We start from the raw sequence: 18465 nt of genomic DNA, 5'->3' as shown, positions 1-18465 counted from the left end.
ACTCAATGAATGCTGTTTGCTCCACCTCTTTCCTGCTGTATGCTAAACACTCAAGTCTTGCAAGAGGACCCAGAAGACTAAATTTAAAAATAGCTGGCAGTATGCCCGGTGGTCCACGGATCTGTCTCTTGCTTCAACAGTGTTTGGACCGAGCAGACCCAGGATGCCCGTTCTTCCAGCCTCCAACCACCCTCACCTCTTTTCCAGGCGCAACCATCGGAACCATCTTCTCAGCCATCCTCTACCCCGGGGACCAGACAGCATCATTTTTTGAGCTTAGCTGCTTTTTGCCAATCAACCATGAGCTCCCAGATTCGTCAGAATTATTCCACCGAGGTGGAGGCTGCCATCAACTGCCTGATCAACACGCATCTGTGGACCTCCTACACCTACCTCTCTCTGGGCTTCTGTTTCGACTGCAAAGATGTGGTCCCGGAGGGCGTGGGCCACTTCTTCAGTGAGTTGGCTGAGGAGAAGCGTGAGGTCGCAGAGGATCTCATGAAGATGCAAAACCAGTGCGCTGGCTGTGCCTTCTTCCAGGATGTGCAGAAGCCATCCCAAGAAGAGTGGAGTAAAATCCTGGACACGGTGGAAGCCGCCGTAGTCCTGGAGAAGAACCTGCACCAGGCCCTTTTGGATCTGCATGCCCTGGGTTCTGCCCGTGCAGACCCTTATCTCTGTGACTTCCTGGAGAGCCACTGCCTAGATGAGGAGGTGAAACTCATCAAGAAGATGGGAGACCACCTGACTAACCTCCTCAGGCTGGCCCGCCCAGGGTTGGACTGGGCGAGTATCTCTTTGAAAGGCAACTCAGGCACAACTAGGAGCCTCTAGAGCCCAGCGGCCTTTGAGGGGCCCCTCTGGCATTCCCCTGGTGTCAGGACTTCTGCCTGAGCCTCTCCCTGCAGCCACTAGGCAGCTTTTTAACCATCCTGGAGCCCTCTTCCAAGCCGTGGACTAAATGGAAACAGTAAAGATTTTTGCAGCCAAAAAAAAAATTAAAATAAAAAAGAACTGATATTTATTGACTTTATTATTTTCTGCATTTTGAGTACAGACTCTATAGACGTTATCTTATTTGAGGCTCACTACAACTACTGAGCTGGAACTATTCTCTTCATTATACAGAGGAAGAAACTGTGGCTCAGAGAGGTTAAGTAAACTACTTAAAGCCTCCCATCTCTCCTAGAGGACAGAGCCAGCGCTTAAATCCAAGTCTCTGCTGCCAAAGCTCAGGCTCTTGACCACTATAATATATTGCCTCCAAAGAGGTTAAAAGACACGAAACAGTGTTTATAATCTTGCTGGGGAGACTGAAAAAGGTATAATAACAGTTATTGGCCAAAAGCATTAAATACACAAGGGAAGCAAACCATGGATAGAGTGGCTTACTGGGCACAAAATAACAGCAGTGATCACAATTAGGCTCTGACAAGGAGTGAGTTTTGAGCTGGGATTTGAGGATAGTGAAGAAAATACACTGGTAAAAGAGAAAGACCCTCTCTGAGATCCGAATGGCATATACGGAGACATGACAAAGGCAGAGACCTGGTCATGGATAAGGAAGTATTTTATCTTCTAGAAATCTAACTAGTGGATACTAGATCTTAATCGCGAGCCAGGTACGGCAAAGAAATGTATGTTTTGGGGTGGGGGCTGAAGTCCCAGTGGTATCAATCCTGCTGACATCTTGGATTAAAAGCAATTTACAAGGTTGCAGTTGATGAGCTTTCTCAGTGTAACTGTGTCCTGCATTGTCTCTAAAAGGCAAATGAAATAAACGGCAGCAATATTTTTGAGGATTAGGAGCTTCCTGAGTTAAGACTGTGCTTTTAATATTTTAAGCAGACCCAAACAACACAGTAAACAGTTTTCTTTGTGGAATGGTGCAAAATGAGCTCTTTTACTTGTCTGATTATCCCATGACCATTTATAACGGAGTGGACAGTTCTTTCTCATCAGGGAGCAGTCAGTTAGCAGTTAACCCAAGGCTCAGGTTAGTACATTCTGCTCTCATTTTTTTTAAGGTGATGAATGTTGATTTATCGTGAAATGAATTCATAGGAACTGTAACATATTCCTGTTTAAAGATAAGTTAAAAAAGAACGTAAGCATGTGCTAGGAAACAGTGTTTCTCATCATATGGCTGAAGGCCTTCTGCCCAGCCTACTGCTTTGACACAGAGAATTACCCTTGAGTCACAATTTTGACTTGTTTCAAGTTTTATTTTCCAATATAGGTGAGTTTTTTTCCCTCTTCAAAGCATATGGCCACACATGAAGAATTGGAATCTGTCAGGTGGAGAATTCATCTTAGTCATATAATTACTGAGCTGAGTAAGTTAGATCAAAGTGAGGGCATTGTATTCCTATAGGACATTGCTTCAAAGAGTAGTTAAACTGCAAACAATATAAAGGCTTTTTTGTCCCTCATTTAATGTCATTTAAATCATCAAGAATCATTTCCCGTAAATGTATGGCAAATAGTGGAATTTTAATTCTTGCTTGAAAAAGTCTGCATTCAAAGCTTCATGGAAAGCAAAGGAACTTTTCTATCTGCCATTATAAATTCTCATTTCCGGGCATGAAAGGCTTAAATTGCCTGGAGTGTAGGTTTGGTTTTGTTTTTTTTCAGTTATAACCAAATATCTCTGTAAACCTCTTCATGTTTCATAGAGCTAGTTAAGCAATTTCCCCTTAGATGTGTCTTTGATGTGAAAATAAACATAGACTGGAGTGAAAGCTGAGGTACTCACTAGAAGAGTATCTGTCTGTCTGTATGGTTTGTAGTTACTCAGGCTAACGTTAGACTGGAGAAAACACACATCAACACTCCATATCAAACCTAGATACAGTTGCTATAAGAAAAATATTTCTTCAGAAGTTTCAAAAGAATGATGACATCAATGCCAAGAACATCAAAGGAGTTGTGTGGTGCTTTCAGGTACTTTGCCAACCTACCTTCTAAATGCTGCTTAACATTCCTTTGTAATGGAGTTCAAGATGAGCCTGAAATTGCAGGGACCTCTTAAAAGGTCTGCTTATCCCGCCTCTGTGTCCAGGTGATTGTATCCAAACCAGTTAACGCATTGCAGACCTGGGTTGTCTAAACAGGATTCAGATGGAAGCTTTTTCAGAATGTTCTTGTGCAGTGAGGGGGACTTGGTAGAGATATAATCTCTGGACCTCCCCTGGGTATGTCATGTAGAGATATGTGAAGACAGTGGAAACGCTGTTGGCATGCTGCTATCATGGAACAGCAGCCCTCATTCTTAATTCATAATGCTGTTCCTTCATAAAGGCTGTGGAAGAGCTGGGTTAATGACCACACATGGAAAGTTGAAAGAGAAACCAAAATAAATGTGTGCATTTAGCCTCTGCTCAGCTTTTCAATTTTAATCAATCAAGAAAAATGTGCGTTTACCTTATGAAAACTTTAATTTGAATGTAATTATTGCCTTTATTACATCTTTGTTTTAGTTTTGAGAATTGTTTGTTGCAAGTAACAGAAGCCCTTTTAAAGTATCTAAGCAGAAAAAAAAAGTGGGGGAGGGGATTAATTGGAAAGTAACTGGGTGTCTCAATTACAGGAAATATAATTGACTGTCCCAAAGTGCTGGAACCAGGAATTGCTAAACTTCAGGAATCTCTCTCTGTCTCTGTCTCTGACTCTCTCTCCCTCTTACCCTTCTTCTCTCTCTCCCTCTCTTCCTCTTTTCCATCCTCTTTCCTCGCTCCTCCCTCCCTCCCTCTCTCTCTTTCAATGTGGTTTCCTATCCTGCTTTTCCCCTGTGCATGAGTTTCATTCTTCTGTCTCTACAGACTTGCTCTCTCTGTCTCTCATTGTACACGGCTGAGAATGACTCCCAATACAGGCAGCCCTACATATCTCTCATTTCAAGTGTATAGAGACTGCTGAGAAGGTCTTGTTTCAATTCCTGATTACTAGAAAAGCATTTAATTAGTTCAGCTTGAGTCAAATGTCCACTTTGATCCAGTCTGCTTGAGCTGGGGGAAAGGGGATGTCTCTTGATAAGAAGCCCTCTACCAGGAGATGTGGGATAAGACTCTCAGAGAAGGGTGGTTAGCAAGGGCAGACATATTGGATCACATGTTCATTTCAGTCTTAATTATGTAGATAATATATGTTGTATACAGAAAATTAGAAAACACAGATATATCAGCAAAGTGGGAAAAAAAATCCTTCATCATCCCACCACCAGAAAGTACTTCAGCATCTTGAAGTGTTTCCTTCTAGACATTTTTATTTGCTTTAAACAATCTTTTTGATCTCATATTTGTTTGGGTTACACTAAGGATGAATTACAGTGGTCAACAAGACAGACATGGCTCAAGCTTCCCTCTCTAAGGCTCATTTTACAATGTGGGAGACAGACTTAAAAATTGGAAGCAAATTGATAAAAATATTTGGAAATTTTAATAAGTGCTGTAAAGGAAACAATCAAGAGGTTGAGATGGAAAACAACAATGAGAACATATTTTAGATAGATGGTCATTGAAAATCTCTGCTAGGGTCACATTAGGGTGAGACTTAAGGGAAAAGAAAGAGCTAGCTGGATAAGAGTGGGAAGACTTAGAGGAAGCAGAGAGTATTCCAGTTGGAGGGAATAGTATATGTAAAAGATCTGAAGCTGAAATCACCTTTTGTGTTTTGGGAATTTATAAAAAAATAATATAGCTGGAGCTTGGGTGTGAGAAGGAGATCCCTTTTGTTGCTATGTGGAGAACACATTGGGATGGGAGGAGGCTATGTGGAGAACAGATTGGGGTGGGGAGAGGCAAAATGTAGGGTCAGATTCTCAGAATGTAGTTGAAGGATACTTGGTAGCTCACTGTGCTTAAAGCATAGGGGCCTGAAGAAGAATGAAGGATGTAATCTGAGAGAAAGAGGCTGGGAAGGATAGGGTCCTTTAATACCTGTTTAAGTCAGGTATGCCACTGAAGATGAAAGAGAAACGCTGCCATGGAATTAGCAGTTGCTGAGTTTTATATTATTTTACAGAAAGGTGGGAGCCCTTTAGTAACCACGTTCAAACCCAGGGTTGTCTGTTAATTAGACAACCATGGAATGGTATTAGGGCAGTCTCTCTGCCATCTGCGTTTTCCTGGTATTCAAGTTGGCCAACGTTTAGGAATTAGTCCAATTCTCACCAGCGTAAGAAAAGAATAGCAACCTCTTAGAACATCCATGCTTTCTCTACCTCTCCAATACCTCTCAGCTCTGCCCCACTGCCCAGCACCTCTGCAACTGGACAAAGAGTTGCTAAGACTCAGCCCTATGGTTTATAAAAGTGGTATAGTTCATGGCCAATGGCAGAGAATCATAGACACCCCATAAACTGACTCATCTCTTGTTCCTAGACTTCTGACTGCCCAATAAGTCAAATCATCAGCCAGTCAGTAGGCACTTTGCTGGGCTAGTGCTGGACTGGGCTTAAGGGTGTAGATGAGATGCATAAGGTACTCTGTCTTCCACTGACTTCTTGGAATCATACTAAACTGAAAAACTCACAGACTTGAGTCATTACCCAAAACAATATCAGACAGAAAGTGCTAAAGTCATTAAAGCAGGAAGAAAGAATATAAGGGAAAGCAGGAGGGCAAGGCCTCACAGAGGAGATGGACCTTGAACTAGGCCCTTTAGAATGAAAGCTTTCCAGACTGGGCCCTGCAGCTAACGGGGAGAGAGAAGCCACTTGCTTAATGACACTTAATACATTGTACATTCTGCTGAGGAGGACATTTAGAGATTTCAAGGGAATTGCCAACATTTTAGACATAGCATTTACTTTGGATTCACTTCGATATATTTTGGGCAAAAAGTGAGTCATGATTAAAATATTTCATGCACAAAGCAGTTGGGTTTTTCAGGCTTTTATAGAATGTACTGTTCATTTTTCTGTTAAATGCAGAGGGTCCATCTCTGAAAGATAGCCCCTGCAGTCCCCTGCCTTATGATGATTACAGCAATTAGTCAGGATGACTAAGGATATAGTCAGAAGGATAATCACACTGGTTATCGCTGAGTGAATCTGGAATGACATTGTTTAAGGTAGTAGACAATATAGGAAAATAATTCTACTTTGAACTTCTTAATTAAATTTAAAAATTCCCCGGTTAAAACTTGTTGTACAACAAGTTTTGTTTATACCGTCCCTAGCAATATATCAGAATCTCATAAAACATCACATTCATTTGCATATCTGGGGACACTTAACTGGAAGCAGCACTTCCCCGTCCTTCCCAGGCGGAGGTCATTCCCCTCTATGGCTATAATCCTATGCACACTTCTGCAGAGCAACCATCACGTTGTATTGTTACTTCTGCTTTTGTTTCCAGACAGACTGGTAAATTCCTTTTTGTTTGTTTGTTTTTATTGGTTCTAACATTTATCGAGAACTATGTTTTAAGACTAATTTTCCAAGTTCTTTATGTGCTTTAACTACTTGGTCCTCACAACAAACCTGTGACATAGACCGTCTCATAAGAATATATACTTGGTGCTAAATAAATATCTGTTGAATGAATGATATCTGTTGAATATCTGGTGAATAAATCAAATAAATCAAATATCTGTTGAATAAATATCTGTTGAAGAATATATACTTGGTGCTAAAAATAAATATCTGTTGAATGAATGAGTGAACAAATTCCATTTTACAGATGAGGAAAAGCCCATTTTGTTATTTTCCTTTTGCTTTTGTGTAGCACATTCCTGGCACATAACACTCAGGATGACAGCAGGAAGTGTCACGCAGGCTCAGGTTCAAGTTTTTCCTCTCCTACTGAAAATGAGCTACCAGTAATGGAGCACTGCTCTGAGCTGGGAACAGTGCTGGTGCTTCACATACATGGTTGCTAATCCCCACCCAAGTCCCATCATACAGGTGAGGTAAGTGACTGGTTCAAGCTTATATATCAAATAGGAGGAGAGCAGCGTTTAGATCTCAGGTTTATTAGCAGCTGAATTCCATGCTCTTTCAAGATCCCACACCCTCCCATTTACCTCAATAAAATAGGATGTCTACCTTTCCGAGGCATTGTTGCACTAGTTCTTTTCCCTCAGTGAATGTTCTGTTGGTTGATGATAGACTTGGAACATTTTCCAAGGGGAAGAGATGGAAGTGTCCAAACTGAGAAAATGCTGTAATGAAAAACACTTTCTCTGCACTGTAATGATGAGTGTGTTTCTGAGGCAAATTCTAACTCTTCTAGTTACTCTTCTACAAGCCAGCCATTAAAGATAAGAAGAAGGGAGACATTAAAAAAATGTTGAATATGGTTGATCTTAGCATTTAATGTCTTTAGAAGGACAGTGTGGTGACAGGTTAACATTTAGTGTCTTTAGAAAGACAGCGTGGTAACGGGTTTTCTCTACAAAGATCCTGAATTTGCAGTGCTCTTGCTTCTATATAAAACTTTTCCTTGGGTTTCATAAAGAATTGCTATTTTGTTGACTAAAGTGGTCACGTTTCTCAGAGTCCAAACCTTATGGAACAAAGTTATGGCACAAATTTTCCAGATAGATCTAACATGCCTTCCCTGCCACCTTCCACCAAGAAAAAAAAAAGTTTTACACTTTTTATTGAAGGATTAAAAGTAGAAGTTACTGAAAATCATGCAGGAAATGTGCCCTGACTTCCTTTCAGCTCCAGTGCTTTCACTCACGTAGGGCATGGGGTCTAGAATTGCATCCCAGCTTTGGAATCTTTTCAAGAGGCTCAACATCATCTTGAGTCCGTCAGAAAGCTTCACGCACCCCTTCGCCTTTGGTTCACGTGGATGACAACGTGGTTCCAGTTCTCAAGTCTTCATATTCCTCTGACCTCAAGGTTCAGAAGAAAATGATCACTCAAACAAAACTCTAGTGGAACCATTAAATTGCTTGTGAATTAGATATGAAAATGTTCCCCCCAGCCACAGCCTTCTTCTTACTGTTGTTTTACTGCTCAGTAGTTAGAAAGATCCAGCTTCCCAAGTATTGTAGTCAACCCACAAACTACTATTTGAACACCTAGAATATGCCCAGCATTCTGGTAGGTACTGAAAGGAACCCAGTCAAATGTAAGACACAGTGCCCACCCTCCAGGAGCTTAAAATCCAGTTGGGCAAACCTACTTACTATACGAATATAAAATGATACCTCCCAATACAGGGAAGCAATACAGGGAAGCTCAGAACTCTACAAGGGCCAAATAAGAGGAGCTTCCTGATGTCTTAAGCAAAAGCCTTAAAACCCCATCTAGTCTGTTTGGGATCAAGAGGACCAGGAAGGATTCACTCTCACCTCCAAGTACTGTGATGAGCTGGAATTTACTGTTCCAGGATCTCAAACATTTTTACATCTAGAATCAATCACGAGTCATAAATCATTTGGGGGGGTTAGTCTGTTTCTAATTTTATCTATCCCCAACTTTATCTGTAATCAGCCAAGAGTAAAATGGCCTGAGGAAAGTTTACAGATGATGGGACCAAGATATTCCCTTGAGTATCTAGGCAGTGGTAAATTTGGTTCTTGTGTTTATGCCTCGTTGAGAAAAACAGAAATCTACTTGGGAAAAAAATGTGACCTATGGACTGAATTGTTACCTTTGTATGGCATATTCCCGGTTTCTAGGGCAGCACAGGAGACAAAGAATGCATTTATTTTGTGGAAAGGGATAGGGGCAGTGGAAGAAACAGAAACCAGAGGATTGTGCAATAATGGCGTTTTTAAATCCCTCCAGGAAGTTTATGTTTCGAGTCCTTTGGAAGAGTAAAGCACAGCTGTTTAAAAAGGAGAGTTTACCGAGGAACTCCGGCCCCAATTCCACTGTGTGCTGGATTTTCCTTGTCCATAGGTTTCTGGGCACCTCCATCCCCAACCCTTGGGGCAGGCGGGCCACTATGTCGGGACCCAGCCCCTGGCAGACCTACGCCTTCCCCCAGGAGAGACCGCAGGCCTCAAATGGCATCGAGGTGTTCAAATAGAAGCATCAGAACAAGGACGAGAGTGAAAAGAAACAGTTTGCTGGATCTCAGCAAAGGAAAATACAGTGATTCCTGTGTAGTGTGAAAACCAGACTGGACTTGCTGGGTTGAAATCATTCCCCAAAGAAGCCCTTTCCTTGGAGGCTAGTGAAAGGGTGATGTTATTTTCATAATCTCACAAATGAAACCTAGCAAATTTGGGGTGCCGATTTATGGTACCAAACAAAAAATGCTTCTCAGTCCATCTAGGTAATGGAAAAAGTGTAAACGTTGAAATGTAATGCTCCTTTGAAGCCTTTATATCCTGCTACTAGCTTAATCATCTGCATATTTTCCCTCATGCCAGGGATGATTTGATAGGGTAGGGTTCAGAACTCTCCCTGGGTGCTCAGTAAATCTGTTTGACTGACCAAGTGACCTTTGTTTCTTCCTTTTCTTATATTGGAGCCTTGAGGGTGATGTCCTGAGATTTCACCATCAACCTCCAACCAATGACGTCACCTTCTCTCCCCACCATCCGTCCCCATGAGTCCCTAGTGCCGTTACCCTTGCCCTGTACATGCGAGACATCTTCATTCTGTTATCCTTTTGTCTTGGCTTTCTCTGTCCACTGTGTCCAGAACAGTGTCGGCATGTGGCAAGTTGAAGGCCGAAAGGAAGGTGAGCAGTGTTGTTAGTGATTAAGAACGAGCACTTTGCAACCAGACAGACCTGGGTTGGCATCCTGCCTCCATATTATTCGCTATGTAATCTTAATGTCAGGAGCCGCAATTTCTCACTTATGAAATGAGGATCGGAAGACATGTTCGGAGAGCTGTGAGAAGACTAAATGAGACTCTACACAACTCTTATTTTAAGAGCACCTTTCTTAAAATAAGCATTCAATACATAGTAGTTATTAGGTGAGAGCCTTTTGTGGGCCTTACGCACTCATGCTTTTGAGGGCCCCTTCTTCCTTAATAAATTTTAAAAATTATGTTTTATGACTGTGTTGGCATAAAGATAGATATATTACTATTATATAATAAAACATTTCGGGGGCTGGCCTGGTGGCATAGTGGTTAGGTTTACACGCTCCGCTTTGGTGGCCCGGAGTTTGCAGTTCGGATCCTGGGAGCGGACTTACACACCACTTGTCAAGCCATGCTGTGGCAGGCGTCCCACATATAAAGTAAAGGAATATGCGCATGGATGTAAGTTCAAGGCCAATCTTCCTCAGCAAAAAGAAGAGGACTGGCAACAGATGTTAGCTCAGGGCTAATCTTCCTCACCAAAGGAAAAAACAAACAAAAAAAACATTTCTTCAACCTAAAAGTTCACTTTTTCTTCTGTTTTAAAATAAAATAAATAAATTTTAAAAACATTTTTGTGGGCCCCTAAGACTACTGTGGGTCCTGGGCACTGTGCCTGCCATGCCTAATGGGTAAGTCAGCCCTGGGTGAGAGATATGTGTTGGAGATTTTTCCCTCTACACTTTCGATGTTATGAACTGCTTTCTGGAAGTTACTGGCTCCTCTGGCCCTCAGGATATACACTGCCTTTATACTTCTGCCTGTCCCATCTCATCTCCCCCAGCTACTTATAAGGTTTGCACTGGGGGGGCTTCCAACTCCCCAGGTCCAGCCCCGATCCTTCTCAATTTAAACCCATGTCTTCATTCCCCGTCATTCCCCTGGGTGAGTCTCATTCCCTTAGGACTATTCTTGGCCTGGTAAAGTGACATTCAATTTCCTGATAAACTGTTTCTCACTGAGGTATTAATGACTAACTGTGTTCCTCCTCTACTCCTTCTAGACTCTTTGCATTTTGTCACAGAACTTTTAGAGACTATATCATAAATCAAAACCATGTATCCATCTGATGGAGAAATTTTAGTCCAGCAAAGGAAATACTTCAAAGTAAAGGTTGAACTTTGAGAATCATTTAGATTGTATTGTGCCAGTAGCTTGGTGCCAACTGCATCTGTGCATTCAGTGGGCCTTGGTGACATGACTTTGATTAGAAGCTTCTACAAGGCAGGGCACAGACTGTCCCCAAAATTCTCTTGGTAAAGTATCACGTCCAATGGAGTCCTAATAGAATCGCTTTTATCCATGGGGTTGTGTTTCACACATCACTAAGGAGGAGTTCTGTTCCCCATCTCAAGTCATCCCTCTAGCTCTGCTTGGTGCTGACCTCACACACTGTACAGATGCCTAAAAACAATTCTCACTCCCTCAGCATCTGTTATTTTCCGAGTTTGAGCGGGAAAGTGTTCTCAGACATAATCCTGTTTATAAAGGAGGGAACTATGGCCCATAGAAGTGGAATAACTTACCTAACATAGCAAAACAAGTTGATGCCAGAATCAGGATAGATCCCAGCCCTCCCCAATACCTGGGTGTGGGTACCGCTCACGTCTGTCAGGGCCTAGGGAACCATTTACTACAGAGCACAGGCTCTGAGTGGGTTGCTTGGTCTGATTCCTGACTTTATTGCTTACTATTTGTGTGACCTTAAAAAGTTACTCAATCTCCAAACCTCAGTTTCTCATCTGTCAAAAGGGGGGTGAGTAAGAAATACTGTCAACCTCATAGAATTGTTGTGAGGATTCTTAGAGTTGTGACAATTAAATGAGATTATTCATACAAAGAACTTAGCACAATGCCTAGCACACATCCCCTCAATAAATGACTTTGTTGTTGTTGTTATTATTTTCATCACTACTACTACAACCATTGCTAATTCTATTACTGCCTCTACCATCCTGGTGGCTTAGAGAAGGTGCTAGTGCTGCTTCCTGGAGTCTGTGCTTCTCTGCCCAGGGAGTGGCCAGAGCAATGGGAGAATCTGGCAGAACAGGTTTTTTCAAAGCAGAGAAAAATAAATCAAAGGTGATAACCCAAACCTGGAAAAAGAATGTATTCCTTTGTTTGTTCTTTACTAATTGTGAAAGAACCTTCAAAATGTAGTTTATGCTGAAATAAATGAGCATGGCCTCTCTTGAGGTAACATGGCTGAACCTCTTTCGTCTGTGGTCTCCCTGACTCCATGAGAACAGACAGTGGCAACTTGGAGTTTCTGCCAAATGTGGTGATGGCTGACAGTGTTCTGTAATAATGTTGCCTACATCAGTGAGTAGACAAGATTGGGAGTCTGGAAACATGTGGAGACAGCAGAGATGAGGGAGGGGAGCTTCACACTCAGGTACAAAGTGTACCCTACCACTTGCTGCAAATTGCTCATCACTGAATGTGAAGTCTCCTGGGATTTAGTTAGGAGTCTTGGTTGACAGTAACAGCAGCCCAATTCATATTAGCTTAAGCAAAAAGGGGGATTTATTATTATAAAGATTCCATAGAGGATCAAGGAAGACAAGGAGAGACACAGAGCTGACCTGGGATTGAATTCAGGCCCTTAAATGCTATCAAAATATGTGTCTTTCCTCTCTGCTTCATTCTTCTTTCTACAGACTTACTTTGTCTATGGCTCTGGTTGACATAACGGAACAAAAGCTCACAAGTTTCGTAAATCGCTCTGCAGCCACCCAAAGAGAGCCTGGTCTCACTTTCTCCAATTCTGGAATTCCTATGGAAGGGACTGATTGGCTCAGCCTGGGTCAGGTTCCTTTCTCTGATTATCAATTCACAATGGTAAAAGGTAAAAAGCGGTTATCCAACATGGCACAGGCACCATAACTATATACCACCTGTGAGTGGGCAAGACCACAGATAAGGGATTATTGAAACAGCTATTGATAAGCTATAGGACAAGAAACATATCATTCACATTCGGCCCTGTGCTGCATCCTGGCCATTCCCAGGCTCCTCATCATTTTACCAGAGACCCAGGATGTCTCTGTGCTTATTACTGCCCCTGCCCCTTCGTGCTGGGTGGACCCTAGCCCTAAACAAGGCAATTCCAGCATGGTATAGTGGAAATGACACAGGCTTTAGAACTACAGAGACCTTGAGTTAAAGCCCAGGTCTACCACTTACTAGCTGTGTGACACTGGGCAAGTTACTTGGCCTCTCTGAGCCTTGGTTTCTTATCTATAAATAATGCCTATCTAAAGGGGTTGTTGTCAAGACTAAGGATGATAAAGTAACCATATTTAAAATACTTGGCATATAATAGATGCTCAGTTACATTAATGTCATTTTCTCAATTAGGTTACCTAGAAATCTTTAGGAGGGTGGTGGAGTGGTGGTAAGTGAAAAGGGAGGAAAAAAGTGATAGAATTTTCTATCTGGGAAGTGTCCTTCTGCCTCAGGTACGTTACAATTATCCTGAGCAAACATTAAATAATTTAAGTGAGTCAGCTGCACTCTGATAGATATAGCTTCTCACTTTATAGGCAAAGCAACAAGGATCTCAAGATCAATGATGAGTGTTTTATGTTTCTTTTTAATTTATCGATGACTGGTATGGTCCTTAAATCTTTCTCAATAATTTCTAAAGTTTATATAACAATCTAATCACTGAGTTAGTGAATGAAGTACTTGTTTTTTTTTTTTAAAGATTTTATTTATTTATTTTTTCCCCCCAAAGCCCCAGTAGATAGTTGTATGTCATAGCTGCACATCCTTCTAGTTGCTGTATGTGGGACTCGGCCTCAGGATGGACGGAGAAGTGGTGCCTCGGTGCGCGCCCGGGATCCGAACCCGGGCCACCAGCATCAGAGCGCGCGCACTTAACCACCAAGCCACGGGGCCGGCCTGAACGAAGTACTTGAACATTTTGTTGTTACTGTTGCTATTTGGAGAGGCACTCCCCTTTGAGAATATAGTAAGCCATACTTTTTATATAAACTATAATTGAGTTCTTATTATAGCAAGCACTGTGCTAAATGTTTACATGCATTGTCGCATCTCTTCCTGTGAGTTAAGTGCTGTTGTCCCCATTTTCTGGATAAGGAAATTGAGGCTAAGATAAGTAAAGTGCCATGGTCACCTAGCATTCAGTGACAGAATTGGAATTTGAGCTCAGTTTAGCCAGCTCTCAGAGCCTGCGTTCTTAACCACTATGCATTACTGCCTCTCCACACCTTGGTTTTGGTTATAAGATTCAGAGACAGGCAACATAAGAAGTGAATCCCCAGGACAATCTGCACTTAGAGTATCTCATTTGATAAATGATAATCTCATGGCTTCTGTGCGCCCACACAATGTTGTTACACAGGCCTGAATACAAAGCCGCAGAATTATAGAAAGAAAAATAGATGAACAACAGACAGAATATCGCCTTGGACACGACAACTATTCTGATTACTTCCTTAGAGGATAATAGTGATGAAGGGGTTGAATCTGTGACAAAAGAACCTGGAAATTGTGTCCCAGCTTTAGACTCTTCAGCGTTTCCCGTTTTGATCAGAATTGTGCTCAGTCTAGTCATCTGAGGCTGTGTGGGGTTGTGTGTGCGTGCATGTGGAATATTTTGGCCTGCTCCAGAAAACAACACCACTTTGGTGATTAACTGTAGATATTATCAATAACTCCTGATGATATATGAGGGATTCTTCATCCTTTGGCCTAGGTACCAATCATGGGAACCACTGTGATCTCTAACTACTAATTGACCTGCTCCTCCAGAAACATTTTGTTTTGTTCTGTTTGTGCTACTGGCAGAGTTTCATCATGTTCCAGACTGTGTATTGTATTCCAGATTTGTGCCTTTTTCTTTTTGAATTTATCCTGTGTGTAAATGAAAGAAAAATTTAAATATTATGTGACTTTTGATTAGAAGCATATCAGGATTCATATCTCATATTTTCTTTTTTATTTCTCCTGTCTTTCAGCTTCAGGGTTCCTTGAAAAGAAAACAGGTAGTTAACCTGTCTCCTGCCAACAGCAAGAGGCCCAATGGCTTTGTCGACAACTCATTCCTTGATATCAAAAGAATCCGTGTCGGAGAGAACCTCTCTGCAGGGCAAGGGGGCCTCCAAGTAAATAATGGACAGAGTCAGATTATGACAGGGACCTTGCCCATGAGCCAAGCACCCCTGAGAAAGACTAACACTCTGCCTCCCCATACACATTCTCCTGGCAATGGTATGTTTAACATGGCCTTAAAGGAGGTGAAGAAGGAACCGGGAGAGACTCTGTCTTGCAGTAAGCACATGGATGGCCAAATGACCCAGGAGAATATTTTCTCTAACAGGTACGGAGATGACTCTGGAGAGCAGCTGATGGATCCTGAGCTGCAGGAGCTGTTCAATGAACTGACCAACATATCGGTGCCTCCCATGAGTGACCTTGAGCTGGAGAACATGATCAATGCCACCATAAAGCAGGATGACCCATTTAACATTGACTTGGGTCAGCAAAGCCAGAGGAGCACTCCCAGGCCCTCCTTGCCTATGGAGAAGACAGTGATCAAAAGTGAATACTCACCTAGCCTGACGCAGGGCCCCTCGGGCTCCCCTCAGATGAGGCCCCCATCAGCTGGCCCTGCATTCTCTATGGCCAACTCGGCCCTTTCCACTTCATCCCCAATCCCTTCAGTCACTCAGACCCAGGCTCAGCCGCAGACAGCCTCAGGAGCAAGCCGGGCCCTGCAGAGCTGGCAAGAAGTGTCCCATGCCCAACAGCTCAAACAAATAGCTGCCAATCGTCAGCAGCATGCCCGGATGCAGCAGCACCAGCCTACCAACTGGTCTGCCTTGCCCTCTTCCGCTGGGCCATCACCAGGTCCATTTGGGCAGGAGAAAATCCCCAGCCCTTCTTTTGGTCAGCAGCCATTCAGCCCACAGAGCTCCCCCATGCCTGGGATAGCCAGCGGCAGCAGCCAGTCGAAAGTAATGGCTAACTACATGTTCAAGGCCAGCCCCTCGGCCCAGGGAGGGCACCTGGATGTACTCATGCAGCAAAAGCCTCAGGATCTCAGTCGAAGTTTTATTAACAACCCGCACACAGCCCTGGAGCCCCGGCATGGCAACACCAAGCCTTTGTTCCATTTTAACTCAGATCAAGCAAACCAACAGATGCCTTCTGTTTTGCCTTCCCAGAACAAGCCTTCTCTCCTCCACTACACCCAACAGCAGCAGCAGCAGAGCTCAATTTCAGCTCAACAACAGCAGCAGCAGCAGCAGCAGCAACAACAACAACAACAACAGCAACAGCAGCAGCAGCAGCAACAACAACAGCAACAACAACAGCAGCAGCAGCAGCAGCAGCCACAGCCACAGCAGCCACCATCCCAGCCCACACAACCTCTATCAAGTCAGCCTTTGCTAAGATCACCCTTGCCGCTTCAGCAAAAGATCCTGCTTCAGAAAATGCAGAATCAGCCTATCACAGGACTGGGGTATCAAGTCTCCCAACAACACAGACAGGTAAGGGCTCTACTACTTCAAACACAGGGTACCCAGAGACCATCTAGGTTGGTCATTATGCTTTGGTTACCATTATGTTTGTCTTGGGACAGGATTAAAACTACAAAGACAGTAGTGGCTCTGACAGATTCATATGATGACCTCATGAAACCTTGTTCACTTGGGGCGTCTGGAGGCATGAGCTAGTATTTCTTTGTAGGGCATTACTGTCACTGGGATCTGTAGTGATCAAAGGCTCTTGCTTATTAAGAATGTTGCATTATAATTCGTACCTTTAGTGACATGTCCAGTTGTTAGTGAGATTCTGATTTGCCCAGTGTTTATTCATTTAGTCAATAAATCAGTCATTAAATCCACATGTAGTTCCAGAGCACCTACCATGTGCAAGATGTTGTGATTATGTTGAGTATTGAATAAGGCCAACATGATGTTAAGAGTATTTAATGACCAGTCTATACCCATACCAACCAAGTGAGATGTCTAAATGCCCAACCCATCATATTAGATCCTGCTATGATTCCATGTGGACTTAGTATCAACCTTAAATAAGACATGGTCCCTGTCTGCAAGTACAGTCTGGAGAGTGAGACAGGCTTTAAAAACTATCCTTTTAATACTGAGTGGAAAGAGTAATGATATGAGAGCACAGAGGTTGGGTATCTTACCCAGCTAGGGGAAATCAGGGAAGGCTTCTGGAGAAAGTAATGCCTGAGTTAAATGTTAAAGGATGAAATCGTCAAACTACAGATAGAAAAAAAAATCTGTGGCTACCTTTATATCCTGTGGTTAACATAAAACAAAGGTTTTATTCTGCCCCAAACGTGAATAGTATGACGCGATAGCTCTGTGCCTCCAGAGCACATACCGATGAGTAAGCTCTGATCCCTAGGGAACTGGAAAGAGGAAACTCCTCCTGGAAGGAAGAAAGAAAGGAAGGACGTCTGAATGTTGCTTTGTGCATGTAATTTGACAGGTCTACATTAGTGTCTAAGCAGAAAGTGAGCACGTTACGTGTCAAAACAATATGTCAGGACAGTATGACAGTACAGAGCCTAATTCCAATCCCATTCCTAGAGTAGTTTTCATGGCCACTGCCCAGAAAAGAGTGCCATGAGCACCACAGAATGTGGCCAAGCTAACCTTTGCTCTAGATGTGTGCCAAGAGAAAACCAGACTCAGCTAGAATTTAGGAGCTGTGTACCAAGTAAAGCTTTCAGCTCTTATCCACTTAGGTGTATTTTTTAAAATTGTGAATTATAAAGAATGGACTTCAACTAGAGTCATGTGCATATTTTACAAAGTTCTATTTTTAATACAGGTAATTTGGGGACCATTTAAACAGCATTGTAGAAATACTTTCTAATGTTATGTGTAGCCATTTTGATTTGGATGAATCTAGGTTCAAATTCTTACTCTGATGTTCACTAGCTGTGTGACCTCAAGCAAGTCATTGAACTCCTCTAGGCCTCAGTTTCCTCACCTGTAAAAGTGATAATAATATATCCTAGGATTTTTTTGAGAATGAAATTAGGTAATTCTCAGCTCAGAGTTTAGAATAAGTTGCCTATTATGATGATTATTATGGAAAGAGCCATATATGGTATCAAAATATTTTTAAGTATTACTATTATGTAGGAGAGGCGTCAGAGTAAGTCTCAAATTCTAACATAAATAGTATTGGAGGAATAAAAGAGAACTATCCCTAATTCTTCTACTTTCTAGCAGTATGGTGAGTGGGGAGCAATTTATCCTCCCTGGGCCCAGACCTCTGACCATAAAAATGGAAATAATAAATAATGTGATATTAATGAGTTAGCATTTATTGAGTAATGCCATATTTACTCTATAATGGGATGACTTGTGTCTCCTTTACTTGTGGTATCTTGTTTCACCCATATAAAGGAAATACCATTATTCTCATCTTACAGGGAAGGCAGTTGAGGCACAGAGAGGTTACATAACTTTCCCAAAGTCACACAGATAATAAGTAGCAGAGTCAGGATTTTGATGGTCTACTTTGGAGGTTGTGCATTCAGCCACCAAGCTATACAACTCACAGGTAGGATTTGTTGGGAAATTAATGACCACTTATAGATCATGGTGGAATTCTCAAAAGGAATATTGCTTATAATATTGAGCCATATTTACATAATTTACATAGTA

General features: G+C 42.3%; 1 protein-coding gene and 1 pseudogene across 2 annotated transcripts in view; both read left to right on the top strand.

The window, feature by feature from the left end:
• Nucleotides 1-18465, top strand: part of MAML2 (mastermind like transcriptional coactivator 2) — a 337748-nt gene that overhangs the window by 218349 nt on the left and 100934 nt on the right. For both annotated transcript variants that reach the window (XM_087433621.1, XM_004427419.3), the window contains exon 2: nucleotides 14767-16302. In XM_087433621.1, coding sequence (XP_087289747.1) covers nucleotides 14767-16302 — 1536 coding nt within the window. The remainder of the gene's footprint in view (nucleotides 1-14766; nucleotides 16303-18465) is intronic.
• Nucleotides 234-1210, top strand: LOC101392787 (ferritin light chain pseudogene; annotated as a pseudogene).

Source organism: Ceratotherium simum, chromosome 7, assembly GCF_057802395.1.
Source record: "Ceratotherium simum simum isolate JZ-2026a chromosome 7, ASM5780239v1, whole genome shotgun sequence".
NCBI classification, from domain to species: Eukaryota; Metazoa; Chordata; class Mammalia; order Perissodactyla; family Rhinocerotidae; genus Ceratotherium; species Ceratotherium simum.
This window is presented reverse-complemented; position numbering and strand designations above follow the sequence as displayed.